The sequence below is a fragment of the Choloepus didactylus genome, chromosome 17 (genome assembly GCF_015220235.1).
Source record: "Choloepus didactylus isolate mChoDid1 chromosome 17, mChoDid1.pri, whole genome shotgun sequence".
In the NCBI taxonomy this organism is placed as follows: domain Eukaryota; kingdom Metazoa; phylum Chordata; class Mammalia; order Pilosa; family Megalonychidae; genus Choloepus; species Choloepus didactylus.
Window position 1 is genome coordinate 61,028,857 of NC_051323.1, and position 19,212 is coordinate 61,048,068.

At 49.6% G+C, this 19,212-nt stretch overlaps 1 protein-coding gene across 1 annotated transcript in view; it reads right to left on the bottom strand.

The window, feature by feature from the left end:
- The window catches only part of EHD3 (EH domain containing 3), a 30,470-nt gene extending 16,794 nt beyond the window's left edge, over positions 1–13,676 (bottom strand). The window contains exons 1-2 of the mRNA XM_037807011.1: positions 12,940–13,676; positions 4,290–4,466 (exon numbers count right to left, since the gene is read on the bottom strand). Of these exons, the coding sequence (XP_037662939.1) occupies positions 4,290–4,466; positions 12,940–13,166 (404 nt within the window). The 5' untranslated portion in view covers positions 13,167–13,676. The remainder of the gene's footprint in view (positions 1–4,289; positions 4,467–12,939) is intronic.
- Between the last annotated feature and the right edge of the window lie 5,536 nt (positions 13,677–19,212).

A 19,212-nucleotide genomic window follows, 5' to 3' on the forward strand; every position in this document is an offset into this window, starting at 1 on the left:
CTTTAGATTGCTCTCACTTACAGCCTTCCCTCCTACATGCCTTTTTTGGTGGAAATTAAAAGGGCACCTCACCATCCCAGGTACGTTACGAGGTCCTGTAAAAACAGGCAGGGAAAGGAAGCTCTGCTGCCCGCAGATGGCTGCCAAGAGGGAGTTCAGATCCGGGAGGAAAGGGAGGCACAGGGAGGAGCCGGGGAAGGCTTCAGTGAGGAGGCAGAACCTGAACCGAGACTTCGGAAGGTGAAACAGCATTTCCCACGTGGACAGGGCTGAGGGTGGGGAGCCAGCATGCGTGGATGGGTGGTGGAGGGCATACAGCATTCCAGACTGAGAGAAGGGGTAACGGTGAAAGAGCAGGTACAAACGTGGCCCGGAAGTGAGAGAGAGAGAGGACACGCCATTCCAGGGGTACACGCCACTGAGGCCAGGATCAGAAGACTGCGAGGCCGCGGAGGCAAGGGCCAGATCACAGGGTCCTTGAAAGCTACATTAAAAAATGTGAATTTTACCCACTGGGACATTTTCAGCAAGAGAGAGACACAATCAGATACGACTGATAGAAAAGTAACTCTGTTGGCAGTGTGTCCAGTTCCACAAATATTTATGGAGTGCCTGCTGGGTGCCTGGTACTGTGCCGGATGTTGGAGGGAGAACGACAGATGACACAGTCCTTGTCCCATCCACACTGTGGTCTCCGTTATGCCCGAAGCCCAGGCGCATCCCGGCCCTTGGAGTCTGGGACACGCCCGGGTATCCTAAAGGGAATTCCTACCACACAGTAAGCCAGGAGGCTGCGTGCACGCGGCCGGCGTTTGAAGCCCTGGCTGGGGCTGATTCATCCTCCAGGTAGTGCGTTCCGACGGAGGAGGGGTGAAAGCTGCACTGCCACAGGGTGGGGGCAGGACGAAGGGAGGGGGTGACGCCAAGGAACTTGGCTGTGAAAGGAAAACACAGACGGCGAGAGAAGGGCCTGCAGTCGCATTTATAAGAAGAGACACATTTCCACGTGGCAGGGAAGGAGTCGAGGGAGGTTGAAGTTGTCAGAAAGCGAGTGCGTAATTGATGGAGCAGATCTCTGAGAAGATGGTCCCAAAGCACAGTACGGGGGAAGGGATGAGTTTAGCCTTGGGGAAGAAAAAGATAAGCCACAGTTCTGCTCCCAGACTTCACGGAAAGAAGTGAGGACGATGCAAATGACCGCATTTACAGATAGATTAAAACACACACACATTTGGCGGAATACTTGGACACTGGCTTCCATTTTCTCTAAGTAGGAAGCCAGGTCGTCTGCTGGGGGAGAAGGAAGGCTGGGTGGACTGGGGAGGTCTTGGAATAACTGCAGAGGAGAAGGGGAGGGGCATGAAATGGGACAGCTCAGCAGCCCTGAGATGGGAAACAGTAAATCATGGCTGCAGGGAAGCCAGTGGCTTCCCCTTGCTCGCTGTCGTCCTTCTAAGGGACATGCTTACATCTACCACTCAGCTGTCAAGCGCTCCTGGAGAAAATCACAAAACCCTACCATGCCTTCCATATTCTGGTCACATAGCTCCCACATTAAGCCACATTCTTTCATTCCTTCCTGTTTGTATTTTTTTTCAGTCTTCTCTGTCTGGAATGTCCCCTTTTTACCCTTCCAGTGTAATTTCACTCATCATTTATCACCCAGGTCAAATACCACCTTGTCCACAAAGGCCTCATCAGCAGGTGGCCTCTGCCATCACTCTCAGCTTGGTTATCATGGCTCTCTCGGACCTGCACCTGCTGGACCAGCTTCACCTTATGCTCCCCAGAGAGCTGAGCCCAAGGCTGGAGGGGCTTAGTGTCCACTGAAATAAACAGAGTTCTATCCCTGAGCAGGGTGCCTGGGAAGGAGACAAGGCCACCGTCAGCCATGGCCACCTTTATTTTCTTATTGGGGTCCCCTATCTAGATCAGGTTCCGACAGGTTGTCCTGGAGATGCAGAATCTCACCTGAGTCAGCACCAGCAGGTTGCACATTTTATTCACCAAAATCACAGATTTAAAGAGAGATTCCAGCCTCTTAACCGTCTCACTTTACATGTGTTTGTTATCCTTTTCATAACACTTTCACCTATATTTTCTTTATAAATTAATTTTTTTGTAATTAGAAATATATGCATGAGATAAAAAAAAGTTCAACAGTTCAGTAAGGCACTGAAGGAGATATAATAGTCTCCTTCCAGCTTTCTTCCCCTTCAATTCTACTCCAAGATATAACCTCTGTAAACATTGTAAGTAACTACTGTATACATGCTTCTTTCTCTTGAATTTTCTTTATGCAACTCTGGCAGGAAGAGATTAGGACACAGAGGTTTCAGTTTGCATTTTATCATTTTATAGATGAAGATAATAAGGTTCAAAGAGTTTAAGTGTCTTTAAAGACTATAAACTGCTCTGCTCCCCTCCACCACCCACCTTACACACTGCTCAGTTTCAGTACATTTAAAAATGGAGATGGCAAGATATGCTGGGTTTGATTAATGACATAAGGGTATGAGCTCTCAGGAATGCACCCAACATATGATGGCAATTACATAAGTGCTGTTACTATGGGCTATATGCTACTATATACAATACTATATACTACTTATCATTATAAGCACTATTATTTCAAAATGGGGTTAACTGCTATAGCCCAGACTCATCTCTTCCAATGATCCCAATAATCTCTTTTATACCCCAAGCTTTCCTCTCCTCCACTTTCAGATAGGATCATGCTCGTCTGCTGACATACAGTCATTGCAAATTCAAGGTGTCCAAAATCAAATTCATCACATCCGGCCTTCGTACATTCCCCCAGATGTCCACCCCGGCTGACTCATTCTCTGGATCACTCTCTATCCTGCCCCCACCCACTTCTGCAGTTTAGCACCTTGGCCCCATGGCTCCCCCTCCACCTGGCCTGGACCTCCTCACTCAGCAGCAGGTATCACGGACACTCCCAGACAGCAGGACCACCTTTCTCCATGCACCTGAACACTATTCCCACGGAATCATTTTACACTAATGTCTTAGCTCCGTTCCCTAGAAAAACCAGATCTCACCCTTGAAGGCCTCCCTACCTGCCAGCCCAATTTCCCAGGATTTCCCAACAGGACCCTTTCCCTGCCGCACTGCTTTGGGAGCCCACCCTGCCCACTTGCAATCCCACACTTTATTTATGCCATCCCTTCCCCGTCCCCGTATCAGAGTATTGTTGATTCAAGGCCATCACAGGAAAGTCACAGAAAAGTTCATAGTTTTAGAAAGAAAATATCGCCCAGGATAAGAGATGTGAACAATACTTTGGGCAATGAGCCTCAACTGGCACATCTGAAAAAATGGGAAGCGTAAATAATGTGGGAAATCAAATGAAACAAGACCTGGTAATACTAGTACTACTCTCCAATATTTCCCATCTTCTTTTTTGGTTACTATGTGCTAGGCATTAAGTGTTACCTGTTCGTTATTGTGCTCATTTTCCTTAAACTCCTTGGAAGAAGTATTCCTATTATCCTATTTTACAGAAGGGAAAACTGAGGTAGAGACATTAGGTAACTTGTCCATGATCCACAGGGCTAGCAGCAAGATTTGAACACAAGTCTGTCTGAAGCCAAAGCCTGTACTCTCGACCATTACCCTAAATACCTCCCACCAGAAAAAGTCATTTAAAAAATCGTCAGGTGCAATGCACATGTAAAATTGTGGTGTGGATCTGCAAGTAGAATCAGTGGGACTAGGGGATCAGCCTGAGGATTAGGTGAAAAATAATAACATTAAAGCCCAGATCAGCTTGCCAAGCACTGCTGCGGGTCTGCAGGCTTGAACTTGTCCCAAGGTCCACAAAACCCAGGGCTTCCACCTTAAGTCCACCAAGTTAAAAAAAATAAGAAAAAAAAAAGTCCAAGAACAGGAAAGAATCTTCCTCCACCTCCTTCCAGCAGATGCAAACCCTGAACATGGCATAGGCAAATGCTAGAAACTACATAGAGCTGCCCTGCCTACTTTTATCTGGTGAGGTGCAGATGATGGGACACGATCTCACCCTCTGCTGCACCATTCCCTGTGCCTTGATGCAGAGGAAGCAGCCTAGCGTATGCAGCCCCCACGCACGTCCTTAAGCAATGGTGATGGACACAGCTAAGTTCCCCGCAAGAAAGGGACAATCAAAGAGACTCTAGAAAGGTACCGAGTCTCCCAAGCTCCTGCCCCATCCTGCCACACTTTCACATCCCATACTCCAAGAAGAGGAAAAGAGAACATCCCAAGGTGTCCCCCTCGGCACTCACCTGTTCAAGAAGGCGTTGCCAAAAGCATTGAGTTTCCGGAAGGGCTTCTTGGGATCCACCACCAGGGCGTTCCCGGGGATGATCCCCTCCACCTCCCCCTGCATCACCGCGATGAAGGAGTCGGTGGTTGGCTCAGGCCCGATCCGCATGCCTGGGAAGTCCTGCTCCAGCAGGTACCTGGCAGAAGAGAGCACAGTCAAACGCAGGGCCTCTGCTTGCAGAGCAGCACGCACGTCCCCCGTAAGGAGGACAGAGGGGACGGGCAGATCCAGAGCACTGAGGTTTCACGCTGGGGAAGAGCTGCGAGGGAATCCAAAGAAATGTGCAGAGGAGGCGGAATTTCAGCTGAACTTGAAATACTAACTCTGTTCCTGGTCTTTTCTCCCTTCCTGAATCAGTTAAAAAAACAGTAACAACAACAAAAACAAGGTTTGGGCTCAGAAATAAAGCAAATGGGGCGAAAGTAACTCTACAGTTCTACTGCAGGTGTCATAACTGAAGGTAACCTGCTGAAGTCCCTGCATGAAGACATAGTTAGAAATTACACCATCCACAGACTCTGCTGACATATCATAGGTCATTATTATCCGCTTCATTATTTAATATAAAAATGGACTGTACATGATACAAAACACAAAGAGTGTATTCACCCCTCCACTGCACCCTCATTTCCAACACCCCAGAGAAGGCAGGAGGAACGGCGTGTTGACAGCTCATCTGAACTCTGGGCTCCTGGCCCGAGGCAGCAGTGCTGCTCTTTGCTCTTCTCCACGCCTGGGCAATGAGAAGCCGCCGCCACCTGTCCCCCTCCGGGAGTGAAGTCCACAGGCGCCTTTAGCAGCCCAGAGCAGTGGGCCAGGGTCTGAAGAGGACAGTTTCTAAGGACAGCCAAGCCCTTTAGGAGCTCAGCACAGCCTTAAGTCAGAACTGTCTTGGGTTGGCCGGAGGAGGGTCCCAGGGTGGCCCTCCAAGACCGCAGTGCACCAGGGGAAGGGGATGTCATCCAACAAACACAGGCCCCTGAGGCAAGCCCCTACTGAGTGCTGAGAACCTCCCTCCATTAAAGCCTGAGGACCCATATTTATGCTCGGGGGGGCCAGGGGTGGGGGGTGTCAAGGAGCCCTCAGGAGAACAGATGCCAATTCAGAGACCAAGTTGGGAAGGAACCTGGAGTTCTCCCAGATCAGGGGTCTGGAGCCCCAGCTACACATACAAGCCACCTGCAGAGCTTTAGCACATGGCGCCTGGGCTCAAATCCCAGAGGTCTGCAGTGGGGTCTGGGCAGCTAGTACTTTGTGGAAGTTTCCCAGTTGACTCTACTGTGAGGCCAGGGTGGAGAACACTGTTCTAGACCAACCCTTTTACTTTACTGAAAATAACCCTGATATTCAGTAGCATTTCTACATCCCAGACCCTATACTAGACACTTCACAGTAGCCCTATGGCTGCAGAAACCACGGCTTAGAAGGGTTAAGTGACTTTGTCCAAGTGAAACGGCCAGAAGCTGAGCCAGAACCCAAACTCATATCTAACAGCCAGTCCTTGGCTTTGGAACTGTCTTCTGTGGGGAGGAAATCACCACCAGGAGGGCTAGTCAAGGCCCTGCAGACGTCGGGGCAGAGGCCTTGGCTCCCAGGCCCACTGGAACTCTCTGTCCACCCACACCTCCCCAGAGTGGGCCTGGAGTGATGTCCTGCTCTGCAAAACAGGATGGTGGCCAGGGAGGCTCATCCACCTCCCACATGCGCCTTCCGGAAGTGCTCTGAGCTGCTAATTTACTCCACATTCAAGGGCAGATAAAGTAGGGTTGCTATGGGCTCCATCCCCAAGGAGCCCGCAGAGGAGCTGCTCCCGGGAGGATGCGGCTGCACCCCACAGCGCGAGGCAGAGGCCGCTGTCAGGAGCTGGGCCACCATGCCAGAAGGCCTTGGGTTTAGTTTCCTGGGGGAAGCCCCTCATTGCCTCCAGGATCCCAGCCCTGGGACCGGGGTGTGCGCTCAGGATTTCCTCTGGTCAGATTATCCTTTGGAAAGCCAGCACTGGGTCATGAAGATAAGAAGTCACAACCACTGCCCACTTGGAAGGCCCTTCTTGCTCTCTCAAAGGGCCCTCTCCTCCGAGGCAGGGAGTCTCAGTGGCCTTGGGACCAGCGGACCTGGCTTGGATCCTGGTTTCTCTGCCCACCAGGGCTGTGCCTCCGTGAACCTCGCCACCTTCCTCTCTAACCTGGGGGCCCGTGATGGTTCAGCTCTGCTGAGCACGTGCAGCGTGCCAGGCACTGTCACACACTCTCCGTGGATTATCACGTTTCATTTTCACAACGTCTCGATAGGAGTACTAGGATCCTCCCCATAAAAAGAGCATAATAAGGAAACCTACCCCCTAGGGTGCTGGGAGGGTCAAATTAGTCACAGTCATTAAGTCCTTGAAACAGTACTGGCATCTAGATTATCACCCCATTTTACAGGGGAGGAAAAAAAGGTTAAACGATTTGCTCCAGGCTGTATAATCAGAACACAGCAGAGCTAAGATGCCACACTTGGGTTTGGGAATTCATGATCCCAACCCACTGCCCCTTAGTTCTCCCCCTGGCCAGGACATGCAGCCGCCTCTGGGGACAGGCCAAAAGGGGGACTGTATCAAAGAGTGGGAGAAGAAGACCACAAAAGGAATACAGTTTGGCAAAAGGCTGGCCAAGAGCTGGACCTTGGGGGAAAGGTTGGTTTTGGGGACCCACAAACCCAGGGCATCAGCCCTTGGTTCACAGCTGGGCCTCAGTGATGGGGTGTAGCATGCAAAAGCCACTGCTGTAAGGTGACTAGAGCAGGCTCCAGGTCCGTCCCTAAAAAGGGCATTCTTGGGACTTATACACAATAGGGCCAGAGCCCCAAGGAGTCAAGTTCCATGAGACGTGGCCCCATCTGTTCTTGCCTCTGCACAGGAGCACTAACCTGGTGTCCTTGAATGAGACGCTCTAAGCAGCCCTGCAGAGGGTGGGACAAGTGTGGATTCTTGGCAGGAGGGGACATCACCAAAGGCTCCAGGGATAGCTAAATAAAGAGGGGTGGGAAGACACCATTCTGAGGCAGCCCCGAGAACGCCCGGCTGACTAGGGCCACACATGCTGGAGCACGTTCCTCACACAGGCTCTCAGATGCCACCCAGAAGAGACACAGTGTCCTCAGCAGAACAAAGGGTGCCTCTGCCCTGCCCAACAGAGGCAGCTTCCTGGGGAGTCCCGGAGCCGCAGCCTGAGGCGGCCAAGAGAGGGCCTCGAGGCTGCGCTGCACCTGCCCTCTCAGCCAAGCCCGCCCGGCCCGAGCCTTGCTGCCCACGCAGGGCCTGAAGAAACAGAGTCCAACCACAGTCCCCAGCGAGCCCCAGGGGCAGGCTGGGCCAAGCAGAGAACCGCGGCAGGGTAAATTCTCAGGGACATGTGGGTATGTCTGGCAGCACTGGGTGCCACCGTAACAAAGCCCCCAGTGTGTACAAAAAGGGAAACCTATTGAGGAATCACGTGCAGGGTTTCTTAATGGGACTTGATACAGATAGCCCCTGTGGCCGGGCAAAAGCATTCCCAAGGCAGTGTGGAAAAGGAGACGCTAATTCAACCCTGGGTGGGGACAGCATAAGAAAGAGAAGGGGAGGTGGGCTGGGCAGCCCCTGGGGCGGTGCTGTCCTGGGACCCTGACCACTTAATTGATCCTACGTGCTCTGCGGGATGGTGCCTCATTCGGTTTTGCAGTTGAGGAACCCAAGCTGCAGACTGCCCAAGCTCAGGGCCAGATTAAAATGTCTAATGCTCCTAAGGGCTGACAAGGCTGGGGTGCACCCCTCTTCCTGCCACACAGTGCAGAATAAGTAACACTAGACCATAAAATAGGCATATGTCCAACACAATTCTGATTTTTCCCATGAAGACTATTCTTCATATTTTCCTCCGTAAGGTATTTCCTAATGTTTTCCTTATTCTGGTGCATGTGCCCTGCTTTACTGGTGATGTAAGCACACAGGGTAAGGCCTGGAGCCAGGAATCCTAGTCTGCCTCCAAACTGCCCCCACCCATCCCACGGCCGCGGACCCCAGATCTCTGGTCGCTGCCGGGGGACGAGCCGACGGGCGATCGAAGGGGCTGGGCCCACGGACACCCCACAGGGGGCTTCGGGCCGGGCTTGGTGCCTCTGCTCAGCCGGAAACATGCCTTCATGGGTGCCTGCCTGGTCACCAATATGACCTTGGACAAGTTCCCCAACAGCCCACTGCCTCAGTTTCCCTGGTTTATAAAATGGGGATAATACTGGGTTTCTAACTACTCCAGAGGGATAGGATGAAGGGCTACATCAGACATCTGCCCACGTTGGCACAGACAATAATCAGAAAAAACGAACACCTCATGATTGCCTGTAAGTGCCTGGCACATTTCTACCCCATCCAAAATCCAGTTCAAATACCTCCTCCAGGAAGCCTTACCCAATTCAGTCCTGTCTCCACCCCAAACCAGATGTACTCACCCTCCCCGCAAGTCTCTTAGCACTTAACCTTTTAGGAACACTCTAGAGCACATATCACTTTCTGCCTTTTATTTATAGTTATTCATATTTTATGTCTGTATCTCTGGGTAAGTCGGTCTCTCTAAGCCTCTGTACTTCAGCTTTAAACTGAATTAAGATAACAAGACTTCCTCTGCCGGTCTCACAGGGTTTTGAGGATACCGCAAAGCACCCCACAGTGACAAAGTGGGGGCGTAGACAGGAGATACCCGGTGGGGGCGGCCAAGTTGAGGCACGCAGCAGCTCTGTGCTCCCAAGAACAGCCACCAACATCCCCAGCCCAGGGTAGTCCCGGCTGTGGTTTAGGAAGTTCAAGGATGAACTGATTCTGGCCCAAAGGAGCATCCGGTAGCCAGAGTCACAGGCTCCCGATGGCCTCCCCTGCCTGGGCCCACCCCATGACAGGGCAGCCGCCCAGCCCACTCCCCAGCACTGTCCCCAGAGGCCAGCGTCCTGCTCCTCCCCAGCCCTCTGGCTATCAAAGGGCAAGCTCTGCGCCCTCCACACCATAAGCCACCCCCCTGCCCTTCATCCCTGCCAGGGTGGGCACGGGACCCCAAGGGTCAGCCTCTAAGCCTTTTGACAGAGCTGGAAAGCACAGTACCTGGAACATAACTGGGGGCTAAATATTAGCTCTCTCCCACTCCTTATCCTGATTCTGACCCTGTGACAGAGTTACTGCTAGTCACACATTACAGGTAAGGAAACTGAGGCTCGGAAAGCTTAGGTGACGTGAACCCTCAGGTTAGGCCATGTAAACTTGGCTAGGCCTCACTAACCAGGGCTCTCAGGTTAGGCCATGTGGCCTTAGCTAGGCCTCACTAACCAGGGCTCTCAGGTTAGACCATGCGGCCTTAGCTAGGCCTCACTAACCAGGGCTCTCAGGTTAGACCATGTGGCCTTAACTAAACCTCACTAACCAGGGCTCTTGGTTAGGACGTGGTGGAGCCTGGTTCCTGCTGACCCAGCCCGTGTCCTCCCTGGACTTTGTCCCCCTGGGGTGGACGCCCTTTCTCAGGGCCCACCAGGAGCTTTACCCGATGACCTCCAGACACCTGACTCTCGAGGCAGATGTGACCAGACCTGAGTGAGGCCCTGTGGGAGGGGGTGCATTTTCCCCCAGCCCCTCTCGGAGGTCCAGCAGAGCAGGGCCTGACGGGAAATGGAGGGTGGACAGGGACCAAGGTGCTGCAGAGATCGTGACTGGAGGGACGGGCTTTACAGAGGCCAGTGAGTCTAGCTGGAATGGCGGCCCTCTCTCTCTAGCCCTTCAGCTTTCCAGAGAAACATCTTTCACACATGCTGTAATACCTGGGTGAGGCCTGGGCAGTGGAGAACAGGGTGGCGGTGAGAGACCAGCCACAGGGAAATGCTGAGTCACCTCTGGGGGAGGAAACAAAGAGACCCCAGAGGAAGTGGGGAGAGCTGGTGGGCAGATCTGCCCTCACTCCGTCCATCAGCCCCCAGGTGCAGCCCTCGCAGTGGAGACAGAGACAGGGCAGCTTGGCCCTGGCTGCCCTCGGCCCCACCCTCGACTCCCCGGCCTCTGCCTCAGCTCTGCCGCCACCCAGCTCTCAGCTCTGCTACCCTCAGAATAGAGGAGCCACAGAAAGTGGGCAGCAAGGAGGGACCAGGGGGCCAAAAGGGGATTCAAGGCTGCCTGCCAGAGAGAGAAATGGTGAAGGGAGAGGAGCACAAGCAGGAGGAGCGACTGCCAGGCCAGACGGACACAGAGCTACTGTGCTCCAAAGAGGCAGCCTGTGTTGGAGAGAGCAGCCGCCAGGCCAGTTTGTTGTTTATTTTATTATTCTGGGTTGCTGGGCCCTGGGCCAGGGAAGTTATTTCAGGCAGAGATCACAGCACATTAATTAGTTATTAGAAGAATGTCCTCTACTGTGTTTTCTTCCTGAGACAAGAAATGGACCCCATGGCAAGCCCATATAACTCAAAGGGGATGGACACTCAAGAGGCAAAAAGCCAAGGATGGGGGAAAGGAGAGGCAAGACTTTGTTTCTGAGAGCAGGGCCCTTTACAGGTTCAGGACAGAGACAGAGCTAAGAATCAGGGAGCTCAACCCAAGAAGCAGGGACAGAGAGGGGGAAGAGGAGAAGGCATCTGAGACTGTGGCTACCCCAGCCGAGTCCTGGCTACCCCACGGAAGGGGCTTTATACTGACCTACCCTTTTGGAAACAGGGGAAATTTCCCTTATTTGACTCAACACAAAACAACAACAACAACTAAAATTCTACACAACCTTTGGCCTGGTAATTCTACTTCTGGGACTCTCTGAGAAGAGTCCAATATGTGAAAAAACATTATGCACAGAGATACTGAGTGATTCTACAATAGCAAAAACTCCGAAACAACTTAAAACATCCAAAAGAAGTAGACTGGTTAAACGAATAATCACACAGACATCAGTGAAATATTACACAGATGTTAAAAAGCAGGCTTACGAAGATTTTTTAATTACAGGGGAAAACTCATGCTACAAGTAAAAAAAAAATCTGAGTACAAAATTACATATCTGGCATGACCTCAATTGTATTATAAAATAGCTAAAATGTTGGATAGATATATACAAATATTTAAATGGTTTCCTTTAAGTCATAGAATTATGGATGATCTTTTTCTTCTTTGCATTTATTCTTTTCTGTATTTTTCAATTAAAAAATAAAATTACTGTTCATTGGACTTAATCAGAAGGAATAAATTACGTCATTTGGATATGGAGGGTGTCTCTGTGCCACAGCCCCTCTTAGCCTTCTGGGTCACTCTCCCTCCAGGGGAAGCAGCTTCTGATGCTTGCACCAAATTCAGTTACTCACACAAGTGGGGAAGGAGTCATCTCATACTTGGATGATAAAAAAGAGGAGGGCTCCGCCTTCCTATCTCCCTCAGATAAGGAATAATCTGTGGCAACCTGAATCTGCCACTTCCTTAGACACAGTTAACAGCCAAAGATGACTCAGGCAAACCACGCGAGACTGTCTCAGACCTGCCTGCAGCTCTGGGATCCTGCCTCCAGAGACCCTGCCTGTCCCCATCCTCCCTCCCATTCTGCAGTCACCTGCTAGGAATTCCAGAAGGTGAGACCCTGGGCTAGGCCCCAGAGGTGGTAAGGCACAACTGCTGCTTTGCAAGGCATGGCTGCTCCTTAGAGTGCTCCATGGAGGACAAGCTCCAAATCACATGCTAAGTGTTATAATCAAGGCATGACCAGAGAGCCCAGGAAGGTTGTGCAAGGGCAGGAATGACCTGCACCTTCCGTGGGGCATAAACCTGACCAGATAGAGGACAGAGATTACAAAGGAAAACTTGTACAGAGCCTAGGTAGCTCTGAACAGCTCTGAGCAGAAATGGGTGTTTAATAAAATAAGGGACCTGAATTAGATCAGGGATCTCACCTTAAGGTCCAAGGATGGTCCTGGCACGACTGCCACCCCCCAAAATTGTATGCAAATATGGGATGCAGGTGCATTTTTCTAAAGACAGGTTCCCAGCTTGCACAGGATTTTCAAAGGAGCACCTGATAAGAAGTGAAGAACCAATGGTTTAATCTCTACGGGCCCTTCCAGCTCTAACACTCGAAGATCTCCAAAGGTCAACAGGGCCATCACCCCCAGGTTCTCAGCCTGCTTTGAAATGCTTCGGAAATCACTCAGCCTCTCAAAGCTGCTGAGCCCCAAGGCTGTCCACTCCACAAGAACAATCTCCATCTGGTGTTCCGTTCAGACATGACATGACAGCTGGTGCCCATCCTGCTCCCAAAGGGCTTGTGTCGGAAGCTTGGGTTAGAGAAAAATTAGTACCTGAACAGACCTTTACCTTTGAGCTCTCCTCCCCAGACAAAGCACAGCGCTTTGCAGGTTGTAGATGCTCAAATATTCACGGAGGGAAACGGCAGAACCCCTGTTCCGAAGGCGTTTGCAGGAGATCGAGCACCCCTTGACATCAGTGGGCCACTGGCCCCCACCCCCACACCGTAGCAGCCTGCCTCTCAACCCAGAGGACCGCACGCTCACCTGGACAGCTTGGCAACGCTAGGAACGAGGCTGGCCACCGAGCGGCGGGGCGGGGCGGGCCTGGCAGGGCTCACCTGATGAAGGTGGTCTTCCCCGTGGAGTACTGGCCCACCAGCAGGACCATGGGCTTGTTGTCGAAATCGGCATCCTCCAGGGCAGGCGAGTGAAACTCGTGGAAGCGGTAATGCTCCTCCAGAGGCAGGAGCTTGCTCTTGTAGAGTTTCTTGAGCCCCTCGCTCACCGTCTGGAAGACCTCGGGGTCCTTCCTCCGGCGGTCGTCGGTGCTCAGCCAGCTGAACATCGCGCCCTCCGCTCGACCCCGCGCGCAGCCCCGGCAGGAAGGCGCGGAGCCCCCGCGTCCTGGCGCCCCGCGACACCTCCGGGGAAGGTGCCCCGCAGAGCCCGCCCGCCGGCCTCCGAGCCGCGCCGCCGCCTCACCGGAGAGCGGGGCTCAGCCGCACCATGGCCTGGGCGCGGCTCGGGGATCCCTGGGGCAGCGGAGCCGGGCTGGGAACGCGCTCCTCTCCTGCTCCTGGGACGATGCCCAGCGCCGGCTTCATCCAGCTCCCAAAGCCAGGGAGAGGAAAATTAATCTGGACGGGGAGAGGAGGGTTGCAGTCTTGGAAATTAAAGTCAAACCTGCAATTAAACTGCCGGATGACTGTGTCCCCGGTTTCTCCGCGGCCCTCCCCTTCTCTGCCCGAGCTGCGGCTAAGGGATGCTTAGGCGGAAAGAGGGTGGACCTGCCCGACGCGCGGACGGCTCGGCATCCGCAGCAGCATCCCGCAGCCCCAGGCGCCGATTTAAATGCCAGCCGTGCAGGAAGCCGGCTCGCAGAGGAAGTCCCCGAGTACTGGCAAGGCACGGCCGGCCCAGCGGTCCCTTGAAGCTGAGTAGGGCGCCGCCATGTTTGTGGGCAGGCGCGGCGCTGGGGACCCGCGGCCGCCGCCGTGGAAGGGATGCTGAGCCCGTGGGAATGCGCTGGTAAGTCGGTGGCGGCCTCTGGAGAGTTGATTCGGCAACAGCGCCCTCTCAGGGGCGGCTGGGGAGGCAGAGGCTGACCTCATCACTCACCCTGCTCTCAGATAGCGTTTCCTTTAGCTACTGAGTTCAACTGCTTAGGAAAACGGGCACTCTGGCATGTGGGAATATTTTTCTGGGGCCATGGAAAGACAAGGCCAATGTCAGGTTAGATTAAATAACCAAAACTGTCACTAATCAGACTTCTAGGCCTAGGGTAAAGTCAAAACTGCTCCCATTTCTTCCTTCATTCATTTCATTCCTTCCAATAAAATAAAACAAAACAAGAAAACCCCCACAGTATTTAGCCAGTTGTGGGGCAGACACAATTCTGCTGACTGTGGATACAAAGTTGATCACAAAGACTTTGTGGAGCTGCGGTCAGGCCAGGCTTTCAAAGACGAGATATGAGCAGAGGGCCATGGAGCAAAGGGAGGATAATTAAGGATAATTTGTCTCAAATAAATTTCTCTGGCCAATTTGAGGAAGACTTCACAGAAAGCATGACTGTGAGCTGGATCTTAAATGATGACTGGACAGAGAAGAAGGGAAGACATTCCAGGCAGAGTAAAGGGCATTTGGCAAAGCGTGGGAGCATGGAAGCACATGGTGTGTTTGGGGCAGAGTAAATAAACAGTTTTCGGATAGGGATCAGGAGGGTGGAAGGGAGTGGCTGAGGCCAGGCGTGAAAGGCTTTGCGTACCCAGACAGGGACGAAAGAGGGGATAAGGACTCAATGAAGATTTTATTACTAGTAATCGATAACGTTAGCCAAAGCTCACCATATGCAAGGTCCTAGGTAAGTTCTCAGCCAGCATTGCTTCATTTAACCTTCACAGCCACTCTGTGAGGTAGCAATTATGTCCAGTGCCATCTCAAGGCGGGAGAGGGTGGGAACAGACAGGCCGGGTATAGGCAGAAAGGGTATCTCATCTGTAGAGAATTTAAAAGCAATGATAAAACCAACTAAACATTAATCTGCTTTTTATTAGCACCATTCCAAACCTTGTCAATGATAAAATATTCTTCCCTGCCAAGCCGATGTCTCCCACTACACTCCCTTCCCCAGTGAGGAAACTGAGGCATAGGGCTAATGAAGCAGGAGGGGAATGGGAGAAAATCAGTTTTGTATTTTAGAATAACACTAGTAGCAGTGCAGAGGAGGGACGGGGTGGGGGAAGAGGCTGGAGGACAAGAGTCCAGTTAGAAAACTACTGAAAATATCCAGGATACGGGGCTATAGGGCTAGAGGAGAGGTCAGATTCAGGAGATTTTTTAAGGCATCGAATGGCAGGTCTTGGTAAGCAATAAAAGAGGGGAAATGAGGGGAAGGTGGACTCTGGGATGATTCTGAATTTTCTACTGTTGGGTACAAGACTGTTGTAGATGCTCTTCCATCGATTAGAGAAGTCGGAAAGAGAGCAACTTGGCAGGTGAAGATGAGGTGTTCAATTTCAAACATAATGGGTTTGAAGTGTCCACGGGAGCTCCGAGAAGAGGAGTCTGGTGAGGCTGCAGGGATTTAGGTGGGGTGCTGAAGAGAATCTCTGTAATTACAGCCCAGATCTCTTGATTCCCTCTCTGAACCCCTAAGGTGATGGCCTCTGGCTGAGCTCTCTGTGCCTGTGGTTGACAAATCACAACCATCCGGATGAACACGACCCCACCCTCAGTGTTCACATTAACACTGACATAGGCATCTAAGACATAATATTCAAAGTATTCAACGCCTGCCGTGGCGTGGGAATCCGGCAGTCAGCACCCACACAGACCTTCACGGGGAGCGGGACCCGAGACCCCGTGCCGGGCAGGGCGTTAAGCCAGTAGCATCTGGAGCATGGGGTGGTCTGAGCTTGACCAGGGGCAGGGGCCAGGATGGATAGGGTGGCAGAGGGGAACAAGGGGGCCCCCATTATGGAAGCATTTCAATATTTTATCAACCAATACAGCTTTCTTGTTGGGTACCAGCTGATTGTCGGTCCTGAATACCTTGAAATTTACCCTGTCCATTGATACACGTACCTGGGTCTCAGCCCTGCTGGTAGGAAATATGTCTTCTTTAAAAAAGAAATAAGTAATAAAGCAGTAAAGAGTTAAAAAGAAAGAAATTAAAAAAAAAAAAGTTGGGGGAGGCAACAAAATAAAGTTTCAGTGGCTAAGGGAATTCAAATAGAGTCGAGAGGCTTCCTGGAGGTTACTCCTACGCAAGCTTCACCTAGGTATGCCAAATGGCCACAGTATGATAAGTACAAGTCAACAGTAGTCCCCAAAATCTGAAAGAATGCCTGGATCCCTCTCTGAGACTCTATAAAAAGTTTCACTCACTAAGTTTATTCTTCAGAAACTTAAATCTTCCAGAGAACTCCTGTGCCAACTAAGTCCCCAACCCAGAGGCAATAGCCTCTTCAAGAATATCAACCAGATGTGTCCCCTTTGCTCATAAAGTTGACACCCCTTTCCAACATGAACAGGTTAGGGTGGTCACTGCCTAGACATCCCTGAAGATTGGGAAAGTGATTAAATAAGAGGAAGTGGTGGCAACAGGCAAGATGGAAGTTAACAAAGGATTATGAATACTGAATCTTTATATATTTTCTTTTTATTACTTCCTGGAGTATTAGAATAGCTAGAAGGAAAGAATTGAAATGGTGGAACTGTAACCCATAGCATTTTTTGAAATTTGCTCTATAGCGATTTTAAATTGTAATTTGAAAGTTATCACCTTTTTGTATATATGTTATATTTCACAATAAGGAAATAACTGAAACTATGGTACTGCAACTTATAGCATTTTTGGAAATTTCCTATGTAACTAGTTAAATCATACTTTGAAAGTTACTACCTTTTTGCATGTATGTTATATTTCACAATAAGGTAAATAACTGAAACTATGAAACTGTAACCCATAATATTCTTTGAAATTTGCCCTCTAACTACTTTTTAAATTGCACTTGGAAAGTTATCACTTCTATGTATATATGCTATATTCCACAATAAAAAATATGATTAAAAAAAGATACCATTAACAGAAGAAGAAGAAAAAAGAACCCTAGGGATAAATCTAACAAATGATTTGTAAGATCTTCATGTGAAAAAATGATAAAAGTTTATGGGAAGACATTAAAAACATTCTAAATAAACAGAGAGACATACCACATTTAAGCATGGAAAGATTCCTTCTCATGAAGATGTGATTTCTATCCACCATGATCAATAGATTCACCCATTTATAGATATAATTGCAATCAAAATCTGAACAGGGTTTTCCATGGAAATTAATAAGGTGATTCTAAAATGTACATACAAAAACAAAGGTCCAAGAATAGCTAAAATATTCCAGAAAAAGGAAGAGAAGAAGAGGGAGGAAGAGGAGGAGAAAATAACAGCAGTAGGTACAATGAGGTGAAGGGAACTAGACCTGGAGATGCCATTGTAAAGTTGTGGTGGTTAAGATGGCATGGTTTTGCCACAGAGGTAGACAAATAGAACAAAACAGTAAAAGATCCACATATATGGGAACCTGATATATTATGTAAGTTGACTGGTGAAAGAAGCTATCCTTTGATAAATGGAGCTGTGACAATTGGTTAGTCATAAGAAGAAAAAGTAAAATTAAAAGTGGATTCCTACCTTATGCCATAAACAAAAAGAATTCCATGTATATTAAGAGCTAAATGTGCAAAAGACAAAACCTTAAAACTTTTAGAGGAAGATATTAGCAAAAAATTAAAAAGCTGGACAATATCAAGTGCTGGTGAGGATGTAGAGTCAGCCATGGGAACTCTCAAACACTGATTTGGGGTGGGTGCATGTGTGTGTGTGTGTGGGTGGGTGGGTGGGTTGGTACAGCCCCTTTGAGTAACAATTTGGTAATGCCTGGTGGAGCCGAAGGTGGGCTTGCCCTACCATCTGGCAATTCCACTCCTAGGCATTCTAGAGGAAAACTCTTGCATGTGTGCGTTGGGGGATGTTCCGGTTTGCTAATGCTGCCCTTTTGCAAAACACCAGAAATGGATTGGCTTTTATAAAAGGGGTTTATTTGGTTACACAGTTACAGTCTTAAGGCCATAAAGTGTCCAAGGGAACATATCAGCAAAGGGTACCTTCACTGGAGGATGGCCAATGGCATCCGAAAACCTCTGTTAGCTGGGAAGGCACGTGGCTGGCACCTGCTGATCCCAGACTGTGTTCCAGCTTCTCGCTCAGCTCCTGTGCATTCTGCAAAATGTTGCTCTTGGAGTGTTTGTCCTCTATTAGCTTCTCCAGAACAAAAGTCTGCTTTCAATGGCTGTCTTCAAAATGTCTCTCTAAGTTGCAGCTCCTCTTTCAGCTCCTGTGCATTCTTCAAAGTGTCCCTCTTGGCTGTAGCAAGCTTGCTCCTTATGGTTTACTAGAGCTTATGTAGTTCTCTAGTAAACTAATCAAGGCTCACCCTGAATGGATGGGGCCACATCTCCATGGAAACCATCCAACCAGAGTTATCACCTGCAGTTGGGTGGGGCTCATCTCCACGGAAACAACCCAGTCCAAACATTCCAACCTAATCAACACCAATACGTCCGCCCCCACAAGACTGCACCAAAGAACATGGCTTTTTCTGGGGGACGCAATACATACAAACCAGCACAAGGGATAAGTATAAGAATGTTGATGGCAGCATTATTTGTAGCAGCAAAAGAATATAAAGAATATATACAACTATATGTCTCTCACAAAGCAAATGGATAAATAGGTTATACAAGTTCATGTAATAAAATACATACCACACAGATGAGCAAATGGGGGAACTGGAGCTACTGATGCCAAAACATAGTGCTGAGCAAATAAAGCTGGGGATAGGTTATTATGCATAGTATAATACCATTTCTTTAAAGTTTTAAACCATGCCAAAATCATTATCTGTTGTTCATAGATACATATATGTATAGAGATTTTAAAAACAGAAGCAAAGGAATAAAAACACCAATGAGGAAAGTAGTGTCCTTTGGGGACCAAGAAGGAAAATGGGATTGGGGATGGGTACACAGGAGGCTTCAACTTTATTTGCAGTGTTTTATTTGTTTAATTTGATAATGGACACTTGGCTGTGCATTTATTATTCCTTATATCCTTTATTTAAAAAAAAAACACCTGGTCATTGCATGCACAAAGTTGGATTCTTTCATGATCATTTTTAAAGACAAGCTCTTCATACCTGGCTCTTTTACTGTGCTTTTTCTTTCTTTTTTCCCCTTCTTTCACTTAATACATTTTTAAAATAATATAATGGACCCCAGGTGAACCTATCACCTAATCCAAGGATTAGAAAAATTAGGAATACTTTGCAT